The sequence below is a fragment of the Tamandua tetradactyla genome, chromosome 3 (genome assembly GCF_023851605.1).
Source record: "Tamandua tetradactyla isolate mTamTet1 chromosome 3, mTamTet1.pri, whole genome shotgun sequence".
Taxonomy (NCBI): Eukaryota; Metazoa; Chordata; class Mammalia; order Pilosa; family Myrmecophagidae; genus Tamandua; species Tamandua tetradactyla.
Window position 1 is genome coordinate 155,489,794 of NC_135329.1, and position 25,311 is coordinate 155,515,104.

General features: G+C 36.8%; 1 protein-coding gene across 1 annotated transcript in view; it reads left to right on the forward strand.

Annotated features, from left to right (window-relative positions):
- Window positions 1–25,311, forward strand: part of DNAJC10 (DnaJ heat shock protein family (Hsp40) member C10) — a 78,886-nt gene that overhangs the window by 23,130 nt on the left and 30,445 nt on the right. The window contains exons 11-13 of the mRNA XM_077154374.1: window positions 4,747–4,836; window positions 5,565–5,678; window positions 7,248–7,362. Coding sequence (XP_077010489.1) covers window positions 4,747–4,836; window positions 5,565–5,678; window positions 7,248–7,362 — 319 coding nt within the window. The remainder of the gene's footprint in view (window positions 1–4,746; window positions 4,837–5,564; window positions 5,679–7,247; window positions 7,363–25,311) is intronic.

A 25,311-nucleotide genomic window follows, 5' to 3' on the forward strand; every position in this document is an offset into this window, starting at 1 on the left:
ATAGGACATTACATCCCACAACAGCAGGATACACCTTTTTCTCAAGTGCTCATGGATCATTCTCAAAGATAGACCATATGCTGGGTCACAAAGCAAGTCTTAACAAATTTAAAAAGATTGAAATCTTACACAACACTTTCTCGGACCATAAAGGAATGATGTTGGAAATCAATAATAGGCAGAGTGCCAGAAAATTCACAAATACGTGGAGGCTCAACAACACACTCCTAAACAACAACTGGGTCAAAGAAGAAATTGCAAGAGAAATTAGCAAATACCTCTAGGCGAATGAAAATGAAAACACAACATATCAAAACTTATGGGATGCAGCAAAGGCAGTGCTAAGAGGGAAATTTATTGCTCTAAATGCCTATATCAGAAAAGAAGAAAAGGCAAAAATTCAGGAATTAACTATCCATTTGGAAGAACTGGAGAAAGAACAGCAAGCTAACCCCAAAGCAAGCAAAAGGAAAGAAATAACAAAGATCAGAGCAGAAATAAATGAAATTGAAAACATGAAAACAATAGAGAAAATCAATAAGGCCAGAAGTTGGTTCTATGAGAAAATCAATAAGATTGATGGGCCCTTAGCAAGATTGACAAAAAGAAGAAGAGAGAGGATGCAAATATTTAAGATCAGAAATGGAAGAGGAGACATAACTACTGACCTCACAGAAATAAAGGAGGTAATAACAGGATACTATGAACAACTTTACGCTAATAAATACAACAATTTAGAGGAAATGGACGGGTTCCTGGAAAGACATGAACAACCAACTTTGACTCAAGAAGAGATAGATGATCTCAACAAACCAATCACAAGTAAAGAAATCGAAGCAGTCATTCAAAAGCTTCCTAAAAAGAAAAGTCCAGGACCAGACGGCTTCACATGTGAATTCTATCAAACATTCCAGAAAGAATTAGTACCAACTCTCCTCAAACTCTTCAAAAAAATCAAAGTGGAGGGAAAACTACCTAACTCATTCTATGAAGCCAACATTACCCTCATACCAAAACCAGGCAAAGATATTACAAGAAAAGAAAACTACAGGCCGATCTCTCTAATGAATATTGATGCAAAAATCCTCAATAAAATTCTAGCAAATCGTATCCAACAACACATTAAAAGAATTATTCATCATGACCAAGTAGGATTCATCCCAGGTATGCAAGGATGGTTCAACATAAGAAAATCAATTAATGTAATACACCATATCAACAAATCAAAGCAGAAAAATCACATGATCATCTCAATTGATGCAGAGAAGGCATTTGACAAGATTCAACATCCTTTCCTGTTGAAAACACTTCAAAGAATAGGAATACAAGGGAACTTCCTTAAAATGATAGAGGGAATATATGAAAAACCCACAGCTAATATCATCCTTAATGGGGAAAAATTGAAAACGTTCCCCCTAAGATCAGGAACAAGACAAGGATGTCCACTATCACCACTATTATTCAACATTGTGTTGGAGGTTCTAGCCAGAGCAATTAGACAAGAAAAAGAAATACAAGGCATCAAAATTGGAAAGGAAGAAGTAAAACTATCACTGTTTGCAGACGATATGATACTATATGTCGAAAACCCGGAAAAATCCACAACAAAACTACTAGAGCTAATAAATGAGTACAGCAAAGTAGCAGGCTACAAGATCAACATTCAAAAATCTGTAGCATTTCTATACACTAGCAATGAACAAGCAGAGGGGGAAATTAAGAAACGAATCCCATTTACAATTGCAACTAAAAGAATAAAATACCTAGGAATAAATTTAACTAAAGAGACAAAAGACCTATACAAAGAAAACTACAAAAAACTGCTAAAAGAAATCACAGAAGACCTAAACAGATGGAAGGGCATACCGTGTTCATGGATTGGAAGACTAAATATAGTTAAGATGTCAATCCTACCTAAATTGATTTACAGATTCAATGCAATACCAATCAAAATCCCAACAACTTATTTTTCAGAAATAGAAAAACCAATAAGCAAATTTATCTGGAAGGGCAGGGTGCCCCGAATTGCTAAAAACATCTTGAGGAAAAAAAACGAAGCTGGAGGTCTTGCGCTGCCAGACTTTAAGGCATATTATGAAGCCACAGTGGTCAAAACAGCATGGTATTGGCATAAAGATAGATATATCGACCAATGGAATCGAATAGAGTGCTCAGATATAGACCCTCTCATCTATGGTCATTTGATCTTTGATAAGGGAGTCAAGCCAACTCACCTGGGACAGAACAGTCTCTTCAATAAATGGTGCCTAGAGAACTGGATATCCATATGCAAAAGAATGAAAGAGGACCCATATCTCACACCCTATACAAAAGTTAACTCAAAATGGATCAAAGATCTAAACATTAGGTCTAAGACCATAGAACAGTTAGAGGAAAATGTAGGGAGATATCTTATGAATCTTACAATTGGAGGCGGTTTTATGGACCTTACACCTAAAGCAAGAGCACTGAAGAAGGAAATAAATAAATGGGAACTCCTCAAAATTAAACACTTTTGTGCATCAAAGAACTTCATCAAGAAAGTAGAAAGACAGCCTACACAATGGGAATCAATATTTGGAAACGACATATCAGATAAAGGTCTAGTATCCAGAATTTATAATGAGATTGTTCAACTCAACAACAAAAAGATAGCCAACCCAATTACAAAATGGGAAAAAGACTTGAATAGACACCTCTCAGAGGAGGAAATACAAATGGCCAAAAGACACATGAAGAGATGCTCAATGTCCCTGGCCATTAGAGAAATGCAAATCAAAACCACAATGAGATATCATCTCACACCCACCAGAATGGCCATTATCAACAAAACAGAAAATGACAAGTGCTGGAGAGGATGCGGAGAAAGAGGCACACTTATCCACTGTTGGTGGGAATGCCAAATGGTGCAACCACTGTGGAAGGCAGTTTGGCGGTTCCTCAAAAAGCTGAATATAGAATTGCCATACGATCCAGCAATACCATTGCTGGGAATCTACTCAAAGGAATTAAGGGCAAAAACTCAAACAGACATTTGCACACCAATGTTTATGGCAGCGTTATTTACAATTGCAAAGAGATGGAAACAGCCAAAATGTCCATCAACAGACGAGTGGCTAAGCAAACTGTGGTATATACGTACGATGGAATATTATGCAGCGTTAAGACAGGATAAACTTATGAAGCATGTAATAACATGGATGGACCTAGAAAACATTATGCTGAGTGAGTCTAGCCAAAAGCTAAAAGACAAATACTGTATGGTCCCAATGATGTGAATCGACACTCGAGAATAAACTTGGAATATGTCATTGGTAACAGAGTTCAGCAGGAGTTAGAAACAGGGTAAGATAATGGGTAATCGGAGCTGATGGAATACAGACGGTGCAATAGGACTAGATACAAAAACTCAAAAATGGACAGTACAATAATACCTAATTGTAAAGTAATCATGTTAAAATACTGAATGAAGCTGCATCCGAGCTATAGGTTTTTGTTTTGTTTTGTTTTGTTTGTTTTGTTCTTATTATTATTACTTTTATTTTTTTCTCTATATTAACATTCTATATCTTTTTCTGTTATAATGCTAGTTCTTCTAAACCGATGCAAATGTACTAAGAAACGATGATCATGCATCTATGTGAAGATGTTAAGAATTACTGATTGCATATGTAGAATGGTATGACGTCTAAAAAAAAAAAATGGTCAGCACAATACTGCCTAATTGTAATGTAATTATCTTGGAACGCTGAATGAAGCTGCATCTGATCTATAGTTTTTTTGTTTGTTTGTTTTGTTTTTTTTTCTCATATATTTTTGTACTTTTTATTTTTATTTGTGTTTTCTCTCTGTGTTATCACTTTATTTCTTTTTCTGTTGTAGTGCTATTTCTTTCTCTAAATCGATGCATATGTACTGAGAAATGATGACCATACACCTATGTGATGATATTAAGAATTACTGATTGCATATGTAGAATGGATTGATTTCTATTGTTGTGTTAGTTAATTTTTTTAATTAATAAAAAAAAAAAAAGAAAAAAAAAACATGCTGAGTAAAACTTTGAACAGAAATTAAGGATATTTGTTGGAGAGAGGGGGAGGATTACTTGTATTTTAAGTATGAACAATAAGATTGGATCTAAAACATATTTAAGGTAAGATTTTTGTCAGTAGATTTCACTCTACAAAACTCCTTTGATTTTTGGACATTCTGAAAACCTTTATAATGAACAGTAAGTTCCATCCCAGTTTTCCAGTTTTAATTTATTCTTATCTTAAAAAGATAATTATTGGTTGGGATATGAGGTATCTTAGATCATCAGATATTCTAGCATTATAAAAATTCTTAAAGAATTTAGAGTGTTGGAATTCTGTAAAACATGGTTAGCATTGAAATTAAATTGAACATAATTTTTTTTTCCAGGTAATTTATAGGCATATGAAGATTTTATGCTTTCTTAAGGTGTATCATGATGATTATCATAGAATACACAGCATGGTTAATAGAAAAGTCCAGTTAATGAAACACTTAGAATGGAATTTATTATATGTCATGATTTTTAAGAAATAGCCAGGTATGCAGTATAATGCCAAGAATACCGCATACTTTTTTTTTTTTTGAAAAAGACAACATTTGGAATAATAGCTTAAAAACTGTTTAACTTCTGTGATTATTTCTTAAAACACTGAATATAGTAAGTGGATATTTATTCAGAAAAATTATAATATGATTCTCTTATTTTAGTTTCTTAATTCATTGGATGCTAAAGAAATATATTTGGAAATTATGAATAATCTTCCAGGTTTTGAACTGCTATCGGCAAACACACTAGAGGTAATGCTTTTATTAATAATAATAAATAGTAATAAATGTTGGTAGCATTTCAAGTCTTAACATTTAAAAATCAGCAATTAAATTATCCTTCACTAGAGACAATTGACAACAGCAGTTTCAAAGAATTATTTATCAGTCAATTCCACATTAAACTCTTAAATTTTTGTTAATGCAAGGTAGATGTATGGTCTTTAGAAAACCGAATCTGCCCTTTTCCCAGGAACAAAGGCTTCAATAGTAGAAACTTTGAATTTACGTTTGGAGCATTGTGTTCTTTCTTATAGGACTATTTTATAGTTCACTGAGAATTAAGATGGTACTTTAGAAATATTTAATTTATGGTAGAATCAATTATATTTTCTACTTATTGATAGCAGAGCTAAGTTGATATGCATACCAAATCTTTTGTTAAACCTGATAAATTGAACTCTCTCTCACCCTCAGTCCTTCACTTTTAGCAAAATGTTCATACATACTTTGTATAATCATCTACTTTTTAAGATTTAATTATTTAATGGTTCTTATCCTCCTATATTATTATATAATTGACTTGTATACCATTATTAGAAGTAAACTACAAAGTAAGAGTTGTCAAATGGATCTGAATATTAGATAATGATTGTAACTAATTGATAGGCTGGCTAAAATGAACTTAAAACCAAAAAAGTAAATATTAGAATCCCTAGTACAATTTTTCATCTCTGACATTTTTCTTTATTACTTTTAAGGATCGTTTAGCTCACCATAGATGGCTCTTATTTTTTCATTTTGGAAAAAATGAAAATTCTAATGATCTTGAATTGAAGAAACTGAAGACCCTACTTAAAAATGAACATATTCAAGTAAGAAAAATGTATTCTGCCTGGCCTTTCTTTATGTGCTTTATTACTTTAGAATATATATATATATTTAATTTTAAATAACATAAAAAGGTTTATTTAAAATTCTGTATTGAGAATTCCATAGTATTTTTTGTTCAGGGTTGTGTTTTTTGCCTTTTTTCCATTAAAAATTGACATATTTTAGTGGTTAGAATGCCCATCTTCCATGCAGGAGACCTGGGTTCAATCCCAGACCATGTATCAAAAAAACATATCTGAAAGTAGTTCATTTTCATTTCTCTTGAGTAGTTGGCATTTGATTACATCTATATTATAAAATTTTCCCAGAATATATAGTATAAAAGAGTATCTTTCCTGTTTTAATTCTTAATATTTCTTTATATAAGCAATACTTGCCATTGTTCAAAAATTAGAATATGTAAATAAGCAAATAATGAATTAAAATAAAAATCTAAAGGTCATTGATACTCTTCTAGTGATAATAACCTTACTTAAAGTTTACTATATAGCCCTTGAAACTTTTTGTCAGTGTGTATGCATCGGTGTGTATGTGTGTGATATGCATAAATATTGTAATAGACATACATATAAATATATGCATACTTTTTCATCAGATGGATTCACTATATATTGTTCTGTACATTTTTTTGATTCAACAATTAGGAAACTTTTTCACATAACTATATTATTGTATTTCATTGTATATTTACACTAATTTTTTAATAAGTCCACTCTGACTTTTAAGTTGTTTTCTTTTTTTAATATTAAATAATGTAGAACTTGTATAGTCAGGTTCTTAGTATAAGGAATTTTTTACTCAAAGGTTAAATATTTTTAAGGTTTTTCATCCTTATTACCAAAGATTCCTCCAGAAAGTTAATACCAGCTTAAAATCTCCCTGACAATATGTGTGGCCATTTCTCCGAACCCTTTCCAAACATATCATCATTTTTAAATATTGTCACCACTCTGATAGCCCAAAAGTGATATTAATAATAATCATATTATTTGCTTCTTAGTGGGATTGAAAAATATATATTTTTTGCTTGATTATTAACCATATTTCTTCTCTAGTTTGTTTTCTTTTTTTAGTCATGGTACACTTTCTTTTTCCTGATGGGAAGTTTATCCATCTTTTTATTTCCTAACGGATCCTTTGTCTTAAATGCTGCAAATCTTTTCTTGGTGCATCATTTGCCATTTAATTTTATTTATACCATTTTCTTCTACTCTGTAGCTAAACTTAATCTTTTTCACTACATCTGACCTGGGATTGTATTTAGAAAGTAGCCCTTCACCAACACCAAGATTATGTAAATAGCCTCTGTATTTTAGAAGGGTAAATTACTTAATCAACTTCATATGTTTTGGAAATTTCCTTTCAGGTTTTTGAACTCTCTAAGAGGCTTTTTTTACCCCCACTAGATTGAGTTTCACTGTTCAGTAATGAATTATTTCTATCATTTTCCTGGTCCAATGTTATATTTGGATTCTCTTTATGACTATGTAAATGTTAGATGAAAAAGATTTTATGTTTACGTAAATCTGAACCTTCTTTGTCTATTTTAGGTTGGCAGGTTTGACTGTTTCTCTGCACCAGACATCTGTAGTAATCTCTATGTTTCTCAGCCATGTCTAGCAGTATTTAAAGGACAAGGGACTAAAGAATATGAAATTCATCATGGTAAGAAGGAGAAAAAAATAAAATGTTATTTTCATGTGAAATAATGATCCTTTAATTTTGCTCTCTGTCTTCCTTTATATGCTTTCTATAAATAATTTTTTTTTTCATTTATCTGTGAATAGAAATGATTCTTATGGGGAAAGATATTTTGAATTACATACAATTATTTTATCCTCTTTATACTTTTTAAAATGGTTCTTTTTTCTCTACTCAATATTTAGATCATTATCTCAGCAAAAATTCTGGTGACATATAGGCTAGTAATTTTTTTTATCTTTTTAAAAATAATTTATTTTTAATTGTAGTAAAATATGCATAGCATAAAAATAATTTCAGCTATTTTAAGTGGACAGTTTATTGACATTAAATACGCTGACAATACAGCGTAACTTTCACCACCATCTATTTGCAGACCCTTTTCATCATCCCAAACCAAAACTCATACTCATTTAAACAATAACACTACTTCCCTCCTCCCCCAAACCCTAGTAGCCACTATTCTGCTTTATGTCTCAATGAATTTGCTTTTCTAAGTATGTCGTAAAAGAGAAATCGCACAATAGCTGTCCTTTTGCTTCTGGCTTATTTCATTCAACATAATGCTTCATGGGTCATTCATGTTTAGCATATACTAGCACTTCTTATCTTTTTTTTTCTTTTTAAATTTATTTACTAATTAAAATAAGAACAAACAAAAACATTAATATATCATTCCTTTCTACATATATAATCAGCAATTCTCAATATCATCACATAGTTGCATAGTCATCATTTCTTAGAACATTTGCATCAGTTCAGAAAAAGAAAGACAACAGAAAAAGAAATAAAATAACAGAGGAAAAAAAAGATTATACATACCATACCCCTTACCCCTCGCTTTCATTTATCACTAGCATTTCAAACTAAATTCTGGTGACACATAGGCAAGTGAGTAATTTTTAAGGGTCTTGTTTGTTGGCAAGGGTAAGCAACACCTGCAGTGTCCATTTTAGTATGCTGATGTAACGTATCAGCTATTATGGGTGGTTTCCAGATAGTCTTTTTTTTTAAACATGTTTTATTATAAAATATAACATATATACATATACAGAAGCAATAATTTCAAAGTTTATAGTTATACAATTTCAGGTTTTTCCTCTAGCTGCTCCAAGATGCTGGAGACTAAAAGAAATATCAATGTAATGATTTGGTAGTCATACTCATTTATTAACTGTCTTCTCTGTTATATAACTCCTCCTTCTTTGATCCTTTTCCCAGTTTTATGGGTATTTGGGCTATGGCTATTCCAATTTTTTCATGTTGGAAAGAGAAACCGACTATATGGGATAAGGGTATGAAACTAGTTGATGTTCTAGAGAGGCTGGCTCCTCTGGAGCTCAGGGCACATCTTGCCTAGGAACCATCAGGAGGTGATAGGTTTCTGGAAAGTAATCTTGTGTATGAACTTTTATGTAATCTCAGATAGAGCCTTGGGACTTCTCTCTCTGGGGAGTTAACTCTCCAGGGTTAATAGGAATGATGTTAGTCGGGTTTTGACAAACTGTGTGTTCTAGTTTGCTAGCTGCCGGAATGCAACACACCAGAGACAGATTGGCTTTTAATAAAAGGGGATTTATTTCGTTAGTTCTTCAGAGGAAAGGCAGCTGACTTTCAACTGAGGTTCTTTCTTATGTGGGAAGGCACAGGGTGATCTCTGCTGACCTCTCCAGGCCTCTGGGTTCCAACAACTTTCCCTGGAGTGACTTCTTTCTGCATCTCCAAAGGCCTGGGCTGAGCTACGAGTGCTGAGATGAGGTATGCTGAGCTGCCTGGGCTGTGCTATGTTGCGCTCTCTCATTTAAGGACCAGCCAATTAAATCAAACATCATTCATTACAGCAGGCATGCCTCCTAGCCGACTGCAGATATAATGAGCAACAGAGGAGGTTCACATATCATTGGCTCATGTCCACAGCAACAGAACTAGGTACCTTCACCTGGCCAAGTTGACAACTGAATCTAACTACCACGCTATGGTAATTAACAATATGTAGCTGAAGAGTGCATAAGAGTAGCCCTCCAGAATAGCCTCTTGACTCTATGAGAGTCAAGAAATCTCTGAGCCACTGGTATCTTTCCCTATTTTTGGTCAGGAAGGTGTTCTTGATCCCATGGTGCCAGGGCCAGGCTCATTCCTGGGAGTTATATCCCATGCTGCTAGGGAGACTTTCACCCCTGGATGTTATGTTCCATGTAGCAGAGAGGGTAAGGATTTTCCTCGTAGAGTTGGGATTAGAGAGAGCCCACACCTGAGCAACAAAAGATTTTTTTTTTTCTAAGTGACTCTTAGGCATAACTATAGATAGGCTTAGCTTCTCTGCTACGTAAAGCTTCATAAGAGCCTCGAGATCATGGGATTGACCTGTTGACTTGGAAGGCCCCAGTGTTTGAGACAGTATCAGTGGTTTCCCCTGTGATAAAGTTTAATAGTTCCACATATTTTCTCCACTCCCTCAAGAGACTTTGCTGATACTTTTAAATTATCTGCCCAACATACTCTGGAATGTATCCGGGTAGTACATTAAACTAACAGAATTGCAAGCCCTCATTCCTATTCTGGGCTCCATGTGTTTGGGCTGTTTGAATGAGCTATCCAGATATGTTGAGTTAGATTATATGCTACAGAAAATTTAAGTTTTGGATAAAATAAACCTCTTCCTTTGGTCTCATACAGTAGGTGAAGTTCTAAATGCAGACAGTGTCATTCTTACCCCTTTATTCTGATTTACCATAGTCCCAACCATATTGGTTTCATTCTTATCTCTAATTGAAGCCTGATCTCTTTTTCAATTCTTTAACAGTTATTGTATGTAGCAGTGCTGACTTTCAGAGCTGAGAACTCCAGTTCTGATTCTCAGGTGTCACAGGTACCCAAAGTTCCAGGGAAATACTAGGTTATACAAAAATAGCACAGCCTCTCAAAATCTGGAAATAACATATACAGCTTTGAGCTAAATGGAACTGCTATGAGAACTTACAATCTAGGTCCTAATTTTCTTATAAGTATTTTTAAATGAAACCATACAATATTTGTTCTTTTGTTTCTGGCTTATTTTGCACCACACAATGTCCCCAAGGTTCATACACCTCATTGCATGTCTCACAACTTCATTCCTTTCTGTAGCTGAACAATATTCAATCACATATATACACACGACAGTTTACCACTCTGCTTCTTGGTCAGCGTATCCTTCAAGCTACCTCTGTCCATTGAGCATCTTGGATAATGTCCAAAGTAAACAATTTGTATCTCACATTATCCTCAATTAGTTGTACTATCGTCACCACTCAATTTAAGATCATTTTCATTGCTCCAAAGAGAAAAATAGCAGATAAACACACCCTCACCAGATAGAAAATCCAAACTTCCCCTTCACTCTTGTCCTCCCCCATTTCCTCACCTCAATTATTTACCCTTGGTATTGCTGTGTTACTGTTAATGTCTTCCTGTTAAACATAGCCCATAGCATGCAATAGCAATTTTCCCCGTCTACCCCTCTATTATTGACTCTTTGTATAAGATTCATACCTTTGAAGTACTTCATGCAAGAACTTATTTATTATTTATAGTATTAATTGGCGGGATACATGGCTCTATACAACCCCTTTCAGTCATGTTTACATTCAGTATGGCAGGATTACTTATAAAGCCACTAATAAACTGCCTCCACTTCTATCCATTCCCTTCACATTTAATTTCCACCTCATTAGTAACTGTCCACCCATCTCTAATCTCTGTATCACAAGGTCCCCTATATTCTACATTATAAGTCTCAGTATTCCTTTGCTAAGGTCATTACAGTGAAATAAAACAGTATCTTTCCTTTTGTATCTGGCTTATGTTAATCAACATTGTGTCCTCAATGTTCATCCATGAAGTATCCATGTATTATACTTCAAGACATCATTTTGTCTTCCTGCTGCATAAAATTCCATTGTGTGTATGTGTGTGTGTGTGTGTGTACACTCACACATACACACCATATTTTATCAGCTTGTCAGTTGATGGGCACTTGGATTGTTTCCATCTTTTGGCAACTGTGAATAATGCTGTGAACATTGGTGTGCAAATATGTTTGTGTCACTGTTTTCAGCATTTCTTTATATATACTGAGTAGTAGTATTGCCAGTCATAGGGTAACTCTATATTTAATTTTCTGTGGAACTGCCAAACTGTCTTCTGCAGTGGCTGTACCATTATACATTCCCACCAGCAGTGTGTAAGGGTTGCAATTTCTCCATATCCCATCCAATATTTGTAGTTTCCTGTTTGTTTACTAGCAGCCATCCTCATAGGTGTGAGGTGATATCTCATTGTAGTCTTGATTTACATTTCCCTTATAGCTAATGAAAATAAGCATCTCTTCATAATGCTTTTAAGCCATCTGTATTTGCTTTTCAGAAAAGCGTCTATTCATATCTTTAGCCCATTTTATAATTGGATTTTGTGTTCTGTTATTGTTGAGTTGTATGATTTCTTTATGAATACAGAATATCAAACCTTTATCTAATGTGTGATTTCCAAATATTTTCTCCCATTGAGTTGGCTCACTCTTTACCTTTCTGACAAAGTTTTGATTTTGAGGAGTTCCCATTTATCTATTTTTTCTTTTGTTGCTTATGCTTTGGATATAAGGCCAAAGAACTTACCTCTTATTAATAGGTCTTGAAGATGTTTCCCTCTACAAGTTTATGGTATTTGCTCTTACATTTAGGTCCTTGATCCACCTTGGATTAATTTTGTATAAGGTATTAGCTAAGGGTCCTCTTTCATTCTTTTGGCTATTGATATATAGTTCTCCCATGCCCGTTTATTGAAAAGACTCTTCTATCCCAGTTCATTGGATTTGAGGGCCTTGTCAAAGATCAGTTGACCATAGATTTGGTGGTCTATCTCTGAACCCTTGATTCAGTTCCATTGGTCAGTACTTCTGTCTTTGTGCAATGCTGTTTTGACCACTGTGGCTTTATAATAAGCTTTAAAATCAAGAAGTATAAGTCTTCCCTCTTCATTCCCTTTGAGGTCTCTTTTCCTTCCAAATGAATTTGATGACTAGCTTTTCCAAGTCTTCAAAGTAGGTTGGAATTTGAGTCATATTGCATTGACTCTAGATCGATTTGGGTAGTAGTGACATCTCAACTATATTTAACCTTCTTATCCATGAGCAGGTAATGTTTTTCCACATATTTAAAACTTCTTAGATATCTTTTAGCAATGTTTTGTGGTTTTCTATGTACATCCCTGGTTAAGTTTATTCCTAGATATTTGATTCTTTTAGTTGCTATTTAGAATGGAATTTTTTCCTTAATGGTCTCCTCAGTTCATTACTTGTGTGTAGAAGCTGGTTTTTGTACATTAATCTTGTATCCTACCACTTTGCTGAATTTTTTCATTAGCTCAAGATGCTTTGTTGTAGATTTCTCAGGATTTTCCAAGAAATGTATAGCATCTGTATAGTATAGTATCATGTCATCTGCAAATAATGAAAGTTTTACTTCTTCTCCGATTTTGATACCTTTTATTTTTTCCTGCCTGATTGCTTTAGCTAGAATTTAATACAGTGTTGAATAATAGTGTTTTCAGAGGGCATCCTTGTCTCGTTCTTGATCTTAGGGAGAGGGCTTTCAGTTTCTTACCATTGAGTACAGTGCTGGCTATGGGTTTTTCATGTATGTCCTTTATCATACTGAGGAAGTTTCCTTCAATTCCTACATTTTCAAGTGTTTTTATCAGAAAAGGATGTTGAATTTTGTTAAATCCTTTTTCGGCATCAATCGAGATGATCATGTGATTTTTTTCCCTTTCAGTTTGTTAATGTCTTGTTTTGCTTCAATTGATTTTCTTGTGTAACCCGCCTTTGCATTCCTGGTATAAGCCCCACTTGATCATGGTGTATAATTCTTTAATAATATTTTTTTGGAGAATTTTTACATCTATACTCATTAGGGAGATTGGTCTATACTTTTCCTTTCTTGTAGAATCCTAATCCAGTGTAGGTATTGGGGTCACGTTAGCTTCATAAAATAAGTTAAGTAGTGTTCTTTTTTCCTCAGATTTTTAGAAGAGTTTCAGCAAGATTGGTGTTAGTTCTTTTTAGAATGTTTGATAGAATTTCCCTGTGAAGCCATTTGGTCTTGGACTTTTCTTTGAAGGAAGATTTTTGATGACTGATTGAATCTTTTTATTTGTGATTGGTATGCTGATTTGAAAGGATGTATGTACCCTAGAAAAGCCATGTTTTAATCCTAATCCCATTTTGTAAAGGCAGCCATTTCTTTTAATCCCTATTCAGCACTGTATGCCTGAAACTATAATTAGATCATCTCCATGGAGCCGTGATTTAATCAAGAATGGTTGTTAAGCTGGATTAGGTGGAGATGTGTCTCCACCCATATGGATGGGTCTTGATTAGTTTATTGGAATCCTATAAAAGAGGAAACATTTTAGAGAAAGTGAGAGATTCAGAGAGAGCAGAGAATGCTGCAGTACCACGAAGCAGAGAGTCCACCAGCCAGCAATCTTTGGAGATGAAGAAGAAAAACACTTCCTGGGGAGCTTCATGAAACAGGAAACCAGGAGAGAAAGCTAGCAGATGATGCTATGTTCACCATGTGCCCTTCTGGCTGAGAGAGAAGCCCTGACTATGTTTGCCATGTGCCTTCTCACTTGAGAGAGAAATCCTGAACTTCATCAGCCTTCTTGAACCGAGGCATCTTTCTCTGGATTCCTTAGATTGGACATTTCTATAGACTTGTTTTAACTGGGACATTTTCTCGGCCTTAGAACTATAAACTAGCAACTTAATAAATTCCCCTTTTTGAAAGCCATTCTGTTTCTGATATATTACATTCCAGCAGCTAGCAAACTAGAACAAAAGGGGAGAAACAATCACAAGCTTCTTTCTTATCTGGAAAGGCACATGGTGAACACGGTCAGGGTTCCTCTCTCATCTGGAAGGGCATATAGCGAACATGGCGTCATCTGCTATCTTCTCCTGGTTTCCTGTTTCATGAAGCTCCGTGGGAGGCATTTTCTTTCTTCATCTCCAAGGTCACTGGCTAGTGGACTTCTGCTTCTTGTGGCTATGTCGTTCTGCTCTGCTCTCTGAATCTCCTTCATTCTCCAAAATGTTTCCTCTTTTATAGGACTCCAGAAACTTATCAAGACCCACCCAAATGGGTGGAGACATGTCACCTAATCCAGCTTAACAACCACTTTTGATTAGATCACATCTCCAGGGAGATGATCTGGTTACAGTTTCAAACATTCAGTATTGAATAAGGATTATTCTGTCTTGACGAAATGGGATTTTGATTAAAACATGGCTTTTCTAGGGGACATACATCCTTTCAAACCAGCACACCTTTTTAAAAGCCGTTCTAGTTCTGGTATCTTGCTTTCTGGCAGCTAGCAAACTAAACAGTTGGCTTGTTGAGATCTTGTATTTTGTCTGGAGTCAGTGTAGGTTATTTGTGTGTTTCTGGGAATTTGTCCAGTTCATCTGAGTTGTGTAGTTTGTTGGCATCTAGTTATTCATAGTAACTCTTAAGATTTTTTTTTTATTTCTTCAGAACCAATGATAACAATCCCCTTTCATTTCTGATTTTGTTTATTTGTGTTCTCTGTTTTCTTTGTCAGCCTAGCTAGGAGTCCATCAATTTTGTTGATTTTCTTAAAGAACCAACTTTGGTTTTGTTAATTCTTTCTGTTGTTTTTTTTTATTGTCTTTGTTCTCTGTATCATTTATTTCTGTTTTAATCATTGTCATTTCTCTTCTTGTATTTGCTTTGGGGTTAATTTGCTGTTCTTCCTCTGAATTCTCCAGGTGAGCAGTTAAGTCTTCAATTTTTGCTCATTCTTGTTTTTTAACATAGGCAGTAAATTTCCCTCTCAGTACAGCCTTTGCCACATCCCATAAGTTTTTGTATATTGCATTCTCACTTTCATTCTTCTCCAGATATTTAGATTTCTCTAGCAATTTCTTCTTTGACCTAGTTATTGTTTAAAAGTGTAATTTAATCTCCATGTATTTATGAAAGTTCTGATTCTTTGGTGGTTATTGATTTCCAGCTTCATTCCATTGTAACCAGAGAAAGTGCTTTGGATAATTTCACTCTTTTTAAATTTATAAAGACCTGTTTTGTAGCTTAGCATATGATCTATCCTGGAGAATGTTCTATGAGTACTAGAAAAGAATGTATGTACTGGTGTTTTAAGGTATGGTGATCTATATATGTCCATTAGGTCCAATTCATTTATCATATTATGTTCTCTATTTCCTCATTTATCCCCTCTCTCTGGTTGTTCTATCTTTAGAAGAGAGTGGTGTATTGAAGTCTCCCACTATTATTGTTGAAATATTTATTGCTTTCTTCACTTTTGCCAATGTTTACTTTATTACTTTGGAGCCCCTTGATTAGGAGCATAAAGATTTATGATTGTTATTTCTTCTTTGTGAATATCCACTTTATTAATGTGTAGTATCCTTTTCTTGTCTCTTATGTTGTCTTTACTTTTAAAGCCTGCTTTGTTCAATATTAGTATTGCTACTCCTGCTTTCTTTTGGTTAAAACTTGCATGGACACCTTTTTCCATCCTTTCGCTTTCAATCTATCTGTATCCTTGGGTCTAAGATGAGTCTCTTATAAGCAGCAGATAAATGGATCATATTTCTTGACCTATTCTGCCAATCTGTATCTTTTAATTGTTTAGTCTTTTAACATTCATGGTTATTACTGTAAAAACATCTCTTGAATCTACTATCTTATCCTTTTAGTTTTTATTTGTCAGATCTATATATTCTTTACCCTCTCTCTCTTTTTATCATTAAAGTTACCGTCACTGGTATTCATCAATTCTGTGCCCTCCTCCAGCCCTCTCTCCTGTTTTTTTCCACTGACAGAAATCCCTTTAGTATTTATTTTAGGGCAGGTCTCTTGTTGACAAATTCTCTCAGCCTGTGTTTGTCTGTGGAAATGTTCATCTCTCTGTCGCTTTTGAAGGACAATTTGTCTTGGTACAGAAGTCTTGACTGGAAGTCTTTCTCTTTCAGGATCTTAAAAATATCATACCACTGCCTTCTCACCTCCATAGTGCCTGTTGAGTAGTCCAAACTCACTCTTACATGGTGTTCTAGTTTGCAACCTGCCAGAATGCAATACAGAAACAGAATGGCTTTTGAAAAGGGCAATGTATTAATTGCAAGTTTACAGTTCTAAGGCTGTGAAAATGTCCACATTAAGGCAAGGCTATAAGAATGTCCAATTTGTGGCATCCAGGAAAAAATACCTCAGTTCAAGAAGTCTGAGAACATTCAGGGTTTCTCTCTCAGCTGGAAAAGCGCATGGTGAAATCTGTTAGCTTTCTCTTCAACACTTCTCTGGGACTCCTTCCATTCCATTGGCTCTGTCAGTATGGTGGCTCTCATGGCACTAAAGCTTTCTCCAAAATGGTTCCCTCTTAGGTTCCAGTAAGTAACCCCACCCTTGAATGGGTAGAGACACATCTCCTTGGATACAATCTAATCAAAGGTTACCACCCACAATTGGGTAGATCACATCTCCATGGAAACAATAAAAAAGATACCACCCAGCAGTATAGAGTGAGAATTAAAGGATGTGGCTTTTCTGGGGTACACAATAAATTCAAACCAGGACATTCCACCCTTTGGACACTGTGCTGATTCAAAAGGATTAACCTCTTGTGGGTGCCTTAATTTGGACATTTTTATAGACTTGCTCTAATTTGGATATTCTCACTGCCTTAAAACTGTAAATTTGTAACTGAATAAATACCTCCTTTTTAAAAGTTGTCCCATTTGTATATAAAGTTGTTCATATTCTGGCAGCTAGCAAACTAGAACAGATTTTGGTACCAGAGAAGTGCTGCTGTATGCAAATACTAAACATGTTGGAACAGCCTTTTAAATGGACAAGGGGAAAATTTTGGAAGAATTGTGAGGAGCTTGATAGAGAAGGCCTAGAATGCTTTGAAGAGAGTGTTGGTAGAAATGTGGACTCTAAAGATACCTCTGATGAGGCTCTTGACAGAAATGAGGTGTGTGTTACTGCAAACTGTAAGGAAGGTGATCCTTGTTTTAAAGTGGCAAAGAATCTGGCAAAATTGAATAGTGGCTTTTGTCAGATGGCAGATTTTAAAAGTCACAAACTTGGACATTTAGCAAAAGAAATTTCCTAAATAAATGTGGAAAGTGCAGCCTGGTTTCTCCTTGCAGTTTACAGTGAAATGCAACAGGAAAGAGATAAGCTAAGAACTGAACTCTTGGGTACAAAGAAACCAGAAATCAATGGTCTGGAAAATTCTTGGCTTCCAGGGAAGGAGACCTCAAAGAATAGTGCCCCACATGAGGATTTAACCAAATGTGGAACGTGAAAGCCAACAAGAGTATTGTAGGATCTGTATAAATGGAACTGCTGCCAGTCTGGACTAAAAGGCTCAGAAAAGGGGCAAAGTCTGATGGGCATGATCCAAGGCTACTACATAGAAAGCCAATAAGAGTGTTGTGGGATCTGCATAAACAGAACCACTGCCAGTCTGGACTGAGAGGAACAGAGAAGGGACATATTGGAGGAAAAATAATCTCAGAGGCAGATGGAAGCTAAAATCTAAAGTCATTAAACATCAGCCTAGGAGAGCAGACCCACCCAAGCACTTGGAGAGGGTGAGTTTGCCCTGAAGGCAGAAGGTGGGCCTTCTACCTGCTTGCAGTAGAAGGGTTGTGCTGCCTCAGGCATTGGAGAGGGTAGAGCACATTCCTTGGGGATTGGGGAGAACCTGGTTACCACCACATGGAAAGGTTGAACATGTGCCCCTGTGATGGCAGAGAGCCTGAGTGTGGCCCCAATGCTTGGAGAGGATGTAGCCGAGAAAAAGTTGGTCTCCCCAGTGTCCCCTAAGGTTGCATTCAGAGAGAGATAGGCCACTGTGTAGGCCCTTGGAAAGAATGAGGCTGCTGCTTTCTAAAGCCCCAAAGATAAATGATTGTCATGCTTTGAAATCTGGTGGTGTTTGCCCTGCAGGTTTTCAAGACTGCTTGTGTCTAGTGACCCTTGTGTTCCTTCCAATTACCCCCCTATGGAAATGGGTGTATGTATCATATGACTGTCTCTCCTTTGTATGTCAGCAGCACACAACTTGTTCTAAGCTTTTTGGGTCCAGAGCCAAAGGAGAATTTTGCCTTAAGACTGTCCATGACTGCAGCGACTCTAATGAAACTTTGTACTGGTTTTAACATTGTATTGTGATTGTATTGTAACTGAAAGGGTTTAAGGATTTCTGATATTGTGATGGAATGAATGTATTTTATATATGGGGAAAAAAATGTCTTTTTTAGGGCCCAGAGGGTGGAATGTGCTGGTTTGAAAGGATTATGTACTCTAGAAAAGCCATGCTTTAATCCCAATCCATCATGTGGAGCAGCAGTTTCTTTTAATCCCTATTCAGTACTATAGGTTGGAAAGCTATTAGATTATCACTATGGAGATGTGACTTACCCAATTGTGGGTATTAACTTTGAATTAGAGGGAGATATGACTACCCATTCCAGTTGGGTCTTGATTAGTTTAATACTTTAAAAGAGGAAATGTTTTGAAGAGAGTTCTTTTTAGAACACAAGAATCACAAGAGCCCATGCAGCCAGAGACCTTTGAAGAAGGAAAACATCCCTGTGGGAGCTTCATGAAACAAGAAGCCTGGAGAGAATGCTAACAGATGTTGCCATGTTCACCATGTGCCTTTCCAGTTGAGGGAGAAACCCTAAACTTCATTGGCCTTTCTTGAGTGAAGTTAATCTCTTGTTGGTACCTTAATTTGGACATTTTTTATAGACTTGCTTTAGATTTGTACATTCTCACAGCCTTAGAACTGTAAATTTGGGACTTGATAAATTCTTCCTTTTTAAAATTCATTCCATTTCTGGTATATCGCATTCTAGAAAACTAGAACAGACTCCAAAAAGGCATTCTTTCCAAATCCAAAATACATTCATTCCACAACAATACCAGAATGCTTTACATCGGTTCAGTAACAATATAAATAAAATTCAAAGTCAGAAACAGTACAAAATCTCATCAAAGTTAGCTACAGGCATGGTCTGTCCTAAAGCAGAACTCTCCTCTGGCTCTGGATATGTAAAACTCAGAACACATTATCTGCTGCCAGTATACAAAGAAGGGCCAGTCATGGATACATATTCTCATTTCCATAGGGAGAAATTGGACTATAGGAGTCACAAGACCCAAGCAGTTTAAAAAACCTGCAGGGCAGATGCCATTAGATTTCAAAGTCTGAGAGTCATTTATCTTCAGGGCTTTAGAAAGTGGCAGTCCACCCTTTCCAAGGGCCTAGGATGCAGTAGCCTGCCTCTCTCTGAATGTACCCTTGGGGGATGTTGGGGAGACCACCTTTTTCTTGGCTCCACCCTCTGTAAGCATCAGAGCCACACCTGGGCTCTCAGCCATCTCCAGGAGACATGCTCAACCTTCCAATACAATGGAGTAGCAGCCGGGTTCTCCCCAATTGCCAAGGAATTTGCTGCACCCTTTCCACCACAATGAGGTGGAAGGCCTACCCTCTGCCTTCAGGGCAATCTCACCACCTCCAAGGCTTTGGACGGATCTGCTCTCTCCTGGCCTCTGGTTTCCTGACTTCAGACCTTAGCTTCCATGGTTCTCCCTTTGAAGTTATTTTTCCTCTACTGTGTCCCTTTTTCTGCCCCTCTTAGTCCAAACTGGCAGTGTTTCCTTTATACAGATCCACAATGCTCTTGTTGGTTTCCTATGCAACAGGCTGGGATTATGCCCATCAGACAAAAGGACTTTCCTCAATCCTTCCTGGATAACTCCATCTCCAATCCTGGCCTTTTCTGAATGGCTGACTGGTTCTACGTTTGGTTAAATTCTCACATAGGGCACTATTCCCTGGGGTCTCCCTTTTTGGAAGTCCAGAATTTTCCAGACCATCAATTTCTGGTTTCTTTATACTTAAGAGTTCAATTCTCAGCTTATCTATTTCCTGTTGCACTTCACTGTAAGCTGCAAGGAGAAACCAGGCTGCACTTTCAACATTTTATTTAGAAATCTCAGCTAAATATCCTGGGTTGTCAGCTCTGAATTCTAACTTCCATCCAGCAACAGTACACGATTTTGCAAGGTTCTATGCCACGTTAAAATAAGGGTTATCTTCTTTCCAGTTTGCAATGGCACATTCCTCATTTCTGTCTAAAGCCCCCTCAGAGGTATCTCGAGAGTCCACATTTCTACCTGCTGTCTATTCAAAGCACATTAGGCCTTTTCTATCAAGGTCCCTACAACTCTTTCAGAATCTTCCCCTTAGCCATTTAAAAAGCTATTCCAACATGTTTGATATTTGCAAACCACAACAGCACCCCACTTCTCTGTTACCAAAATCTGTTCTTGTTTGCTAGCTGCTGGAATGTAATAATACCTGAAATGAAATGGCTTTTTAAAAATGGAATTTATTAAGTTGCAAGTTGACAGTTCTAAGGCCATGAAAATGTCCAGTGTAAGGTATGTAGGAAAAGATACCTTAGTTCAAGAAGGCTGATGACTTCAGGATTTCTCTCTCAGCTGGAAAGGCTCATGGTGAAATCTGCTAGTTTTCTCTTCAACGGCTTCCCCAGGCTCTGTCCATTCTGTTGTCTGGGTTGGTTCTGGTGTCTCTCCAGCTTTTTCCAAAACCATTCTCTCTTAAAAGGCTCCAGTAAGCAACCCCACCTTGAATGGTTGCTATGGAAACATCTCTATGAAAACTAATCAAATATTACCACCCACAATTGGGTGGGTCACACCTCCATGGAAACAATCAAAAAGATTCCACCCAGCAATACTGAATTAGAATTAAAGGATATGGCTTTTCTGGGGTACACATCAGATTCAAACAGACTCATATGGTTTCCCTTCTATGTCATGATTTGATTTTCTCTTGCTGCTTTCAGGACTTTCTGCTTTTCTTTGCCCTGTTATATCCCTTAACTCTTCTCTTTCTGGGACACTGATGATTCTATTTGTGCACTTCATGTTGTCCATCATTTCCCTGAGATCCAGTTCAGTTTTTTCCATTTTCTTTTGCCATTTGTTCTTTTGTGCTTTTGAATTCAATTGTCCTGACCTCTAGCTCGCTTATTCTTTCTTTTGCCTTTTCAGATCTGTTTCTGTGTGTTTCCAATATATTTTTAATTTGGTGTGCAGTATCTTTCATCTCTATGAGATCTTCTAGTTTTCTATTTATTTTTTCAAATTCTTCTTTATGTTCTTCTAGGGTCTTCTTAATATCCTTTATATCATTAACCAACCCACTGAATTTATTTAGATCTATATGAACATCTTTGATTAATTGTTCCAAAGTCTTTCTCCTCTCATGTTTTCCATTTGGTCATTTGTTTGGGCCATATCTGTATCCTTGTATTTTCTGTAATTTTCTGTTGTCTTCAAGGCATTTGATTATCTTGAGAGGGTTATATTGAAAGTAGCTTTTACCCAGTTTTCCAAAGTTTTATATTTGCTAAAGTTTGAGTTGAAGTTCTCCTTTTACACTTAGCTTTTCAGTAATTCCCCACCAAACCAAGATCTAGACCTCACACAGGGTATGCAACTCTACTTCAGGATCTGTTTAAAGCTAGAAAGATAGGCAGTTTGCCAGACTGTACTTCCTGTTTCTTCCCAGCAGATGGTGCCGATAGGCCTATTCCCCTCAGGCCCACCTCTCCCAGACTAGGGCAGCCTGGTGAGCTGAATGGAGACCCGATGCAGTTCCAGCCAGGTCTACTATTCCCAGAGATGTGCTAAAAATTGCCAGCTCCAGGGCTAGGGGTGTGGTCAGTGTGCACCTGAGCAGCAATTTCACTTGTAGGCCTGATGAGTCTTGTGGCTCCCAGGCCTGGGCTGTGGAATTGGGTAATTCATCTGCCAGTGTGGGGCAGGACATGGTTTGGCTTGCTTCTTTGTCCCTGCCTCTCTGTGCACTCCTGAGGGCTCCAGGCCTTCATATGGACAGGGGAGCTGCAGGCTGTGTGCATCAGCTGGATGGTGTCTGTATATAGAGGGAAGGCAAGTTTACTGGCTTCCAGTTTCCCCAATGGAGTTCCCAGCTATGGAGCTGAGGGGGCTGATCTCCTAAGCTAGCTGTGAGGGCAGGCACTTTCCTGGATGTCGCCACTTGTTCCCAGTGGAGCCCTGACTGAGCACACTCACCCTGTGCTCTCTGTCCCAGTTCCTCCACTTTTTCATCCAGGACCTTCCTATGTAGTATAGAAGACCTTCTCCAGTCATTCACACCCTGGAACTGCCATCCCAGTCATTTTTCTTTTACGTCTCTAGTTGTTCCCTAGAGCAGGGATGAACTCAGCCTATCCTGTTCTGCCATCTTCCCAGAAATTCCAGATGTTCTTTTGAATTTGTCCTCTACTAGACTACAAGCTGCCTGCCTGGTTAACTCTATTGCTTTAATACTTTCATTTCTACCTTTTAAACTATTTTGAACTTTAGCTCTGTGCTCATTTAAGTAGTTTTAATGCCTCTTGTTTGGGATACTTCATAGCACCTGTCCTCAAGAAGGTCAAATGTTGTGAAAGAGACGTACAAACTAAAACTACTAAATAAATACAATTAACTGAATAACATATTTATTTGAAAAGCTCTGCTTTATGCATTGTGGATATATAGTTATGAGTCATGGACTCTGCATTCAAGAAGGAAAGGGTGAAAAATACTGTATTAGCCATATTGTACTGATTACAAGATCAAATAAAGAGATGCTTACACATCATAGGTCAAGAGTTAACATTTTAATTGAGCGTAGATTGTTCAATTTCTCAAGATAAATATGGGAATAAAAGAAGTAAAGCTTTCTAGACAGATGGACTTGTGTTAGCGAAGACTGGACAGGGTTAAAACTAACAATAACTGCTGTTTATTTAGTGCTTCCTAGAAGTCATTCACTTTACTAAATGCTTTACATACATGATCCAGTTCTCTCTTCACAACAATCAGTGGAAGAAAAAACAGGGTCAGAAGTTTACCTGCCCCACATTGCATGAATACTTGTTGAGGTAGATTTAGAATCTAAATGTGTCCGACTCCAAAGCCTAAGCTTATAGCCACTTAACTATGCCATGTCCTAAAAATGCTTGAAGTGACCTAATTTCAGTAATGGGGCTCTGTTCTTTTTTTTTAATCTTTCATGTATTTCTCAGCTCCCTCACTTCTCTGTGCTTTCTGCCTTATTTCAGATCCATCATCATCTTCATCTCTTATATTATGCTCCTGTTAGATTGTCTGGCCTCTACCCTTTCTTCTTTACAATTGATTTCCTTATTCCGTTTACAGTCATTGCCCTACAACACAGTTCTTTTGTCACTTCTCTGTCCTTTCTTTCCTGTTGCTTTTATGGTAAACTTCAAATTCCTCGAGTAAGAGTAGTGCCATTGTCTGTTTTGCTCAGTGCTCTAATCTCCAGCATCCAAAATGGTGTCAGGCACATAGTAGGACCTCAGTAAATACTTATTAAATGATTGAAATACATTCATGATCTGACTCTGCCACCTTTTCCATCCTCATCTCTCACCTCTGTGAGATAATCTTAGCTCCAGCTACTTGTAGATCCCTGAAAATGCTATGTTCTTTCATTCCTTTGTCCCTTTACACATGACTTTTCCTCTGCTTGCATTGTAATCATTTCCTTCCTACCCCTCAACATATCTAGCAAATTCCCCATCACCCTTTAAAGTTAGCTTTCAGCATTTCCCCCCCCCCCCTGGAAATGTACCATAAACAATAAGTACTTCCTTTTTTGGATGTTCACTAGCATTACAGCATAATTTCTATTATTTCATTGTTTTTAATAGTTGATACAGTTGTTGAGCATACATGTGCCTACTCCAGTACTAGAGAGTATGAAAAATACCTTAAAGAATATTGTAGACTAATAGGGAAAACAGACATGTTAAATAGGCATATTAAAAAAATGTCTGGAGGGGGGCTATTGTTTATCAGTGAGTAACCAAGTACCCCCAAAACTTACGACTTACAACAACAATTAACTCATATAGTTAGAGTCAGGAATCAGGTTAGCTAGGTGGTTCTGGCTCAGAGTTTCTCATGAAGTTGCAGAAAGATGGGCTGCAGTCATCTGAAGGCTTGGCCAAGACTGGAGGATCTCTTCCAAGCACACTCATGTGACAGAAGGCCACATGTGATTGGAGGCCCTATTTCCTCTCCATCTGGGCCTCTCTGTAGGGCTGTTCAAAATATGGCAGCTGGCTTTCCCTGGAACAAGTAATCCAAGACAGAGATAGGCAGACCAAGACAGAAGCCACAGTATCTTTTGTAACCTGATCTCAGATGAGGCAAGCCATCACTTCTGCCATAGTCTATTGGTCACACACACTAACCCTGGCACAGGGTGGAAGGAGACTTGACAAATGATGAGAGTGCACAGAATAGACACTGGACTATCTTGGTGGCTGGTTATAAGGGCTAAGCATGGATTGCACTTAGGAGGAACCCTGAACCCAATTTCTGGAGTCAGAAAAGTCTGGAAAAGGGGTCTGTATGTAGAAATCTGAAGTATCAAAAATAGTTACCTCAATGAAAAAGATGCAAACATTCCAAGCATGGAGAACCAGCTAATGTATTCATAGATCCTAAGATAAGAGAGAGTCTCATCTAGTCTTAGAAAAGCAAAAATTCTATAGAAGGTTGGAATCTTGAGCATTAAGGAAGGAATGAGACTTGAAACTGCAGGGGGCATCAGTCATCCAAATCATGCATCTCATCTGCCAGGAAAAGAACCTGGATTTTTTCCTGAGGGCAAAATAGAGATATTTATGGATTTTAAGCATAAGTATAATTTAATTAGTTTTATACTTTAGAA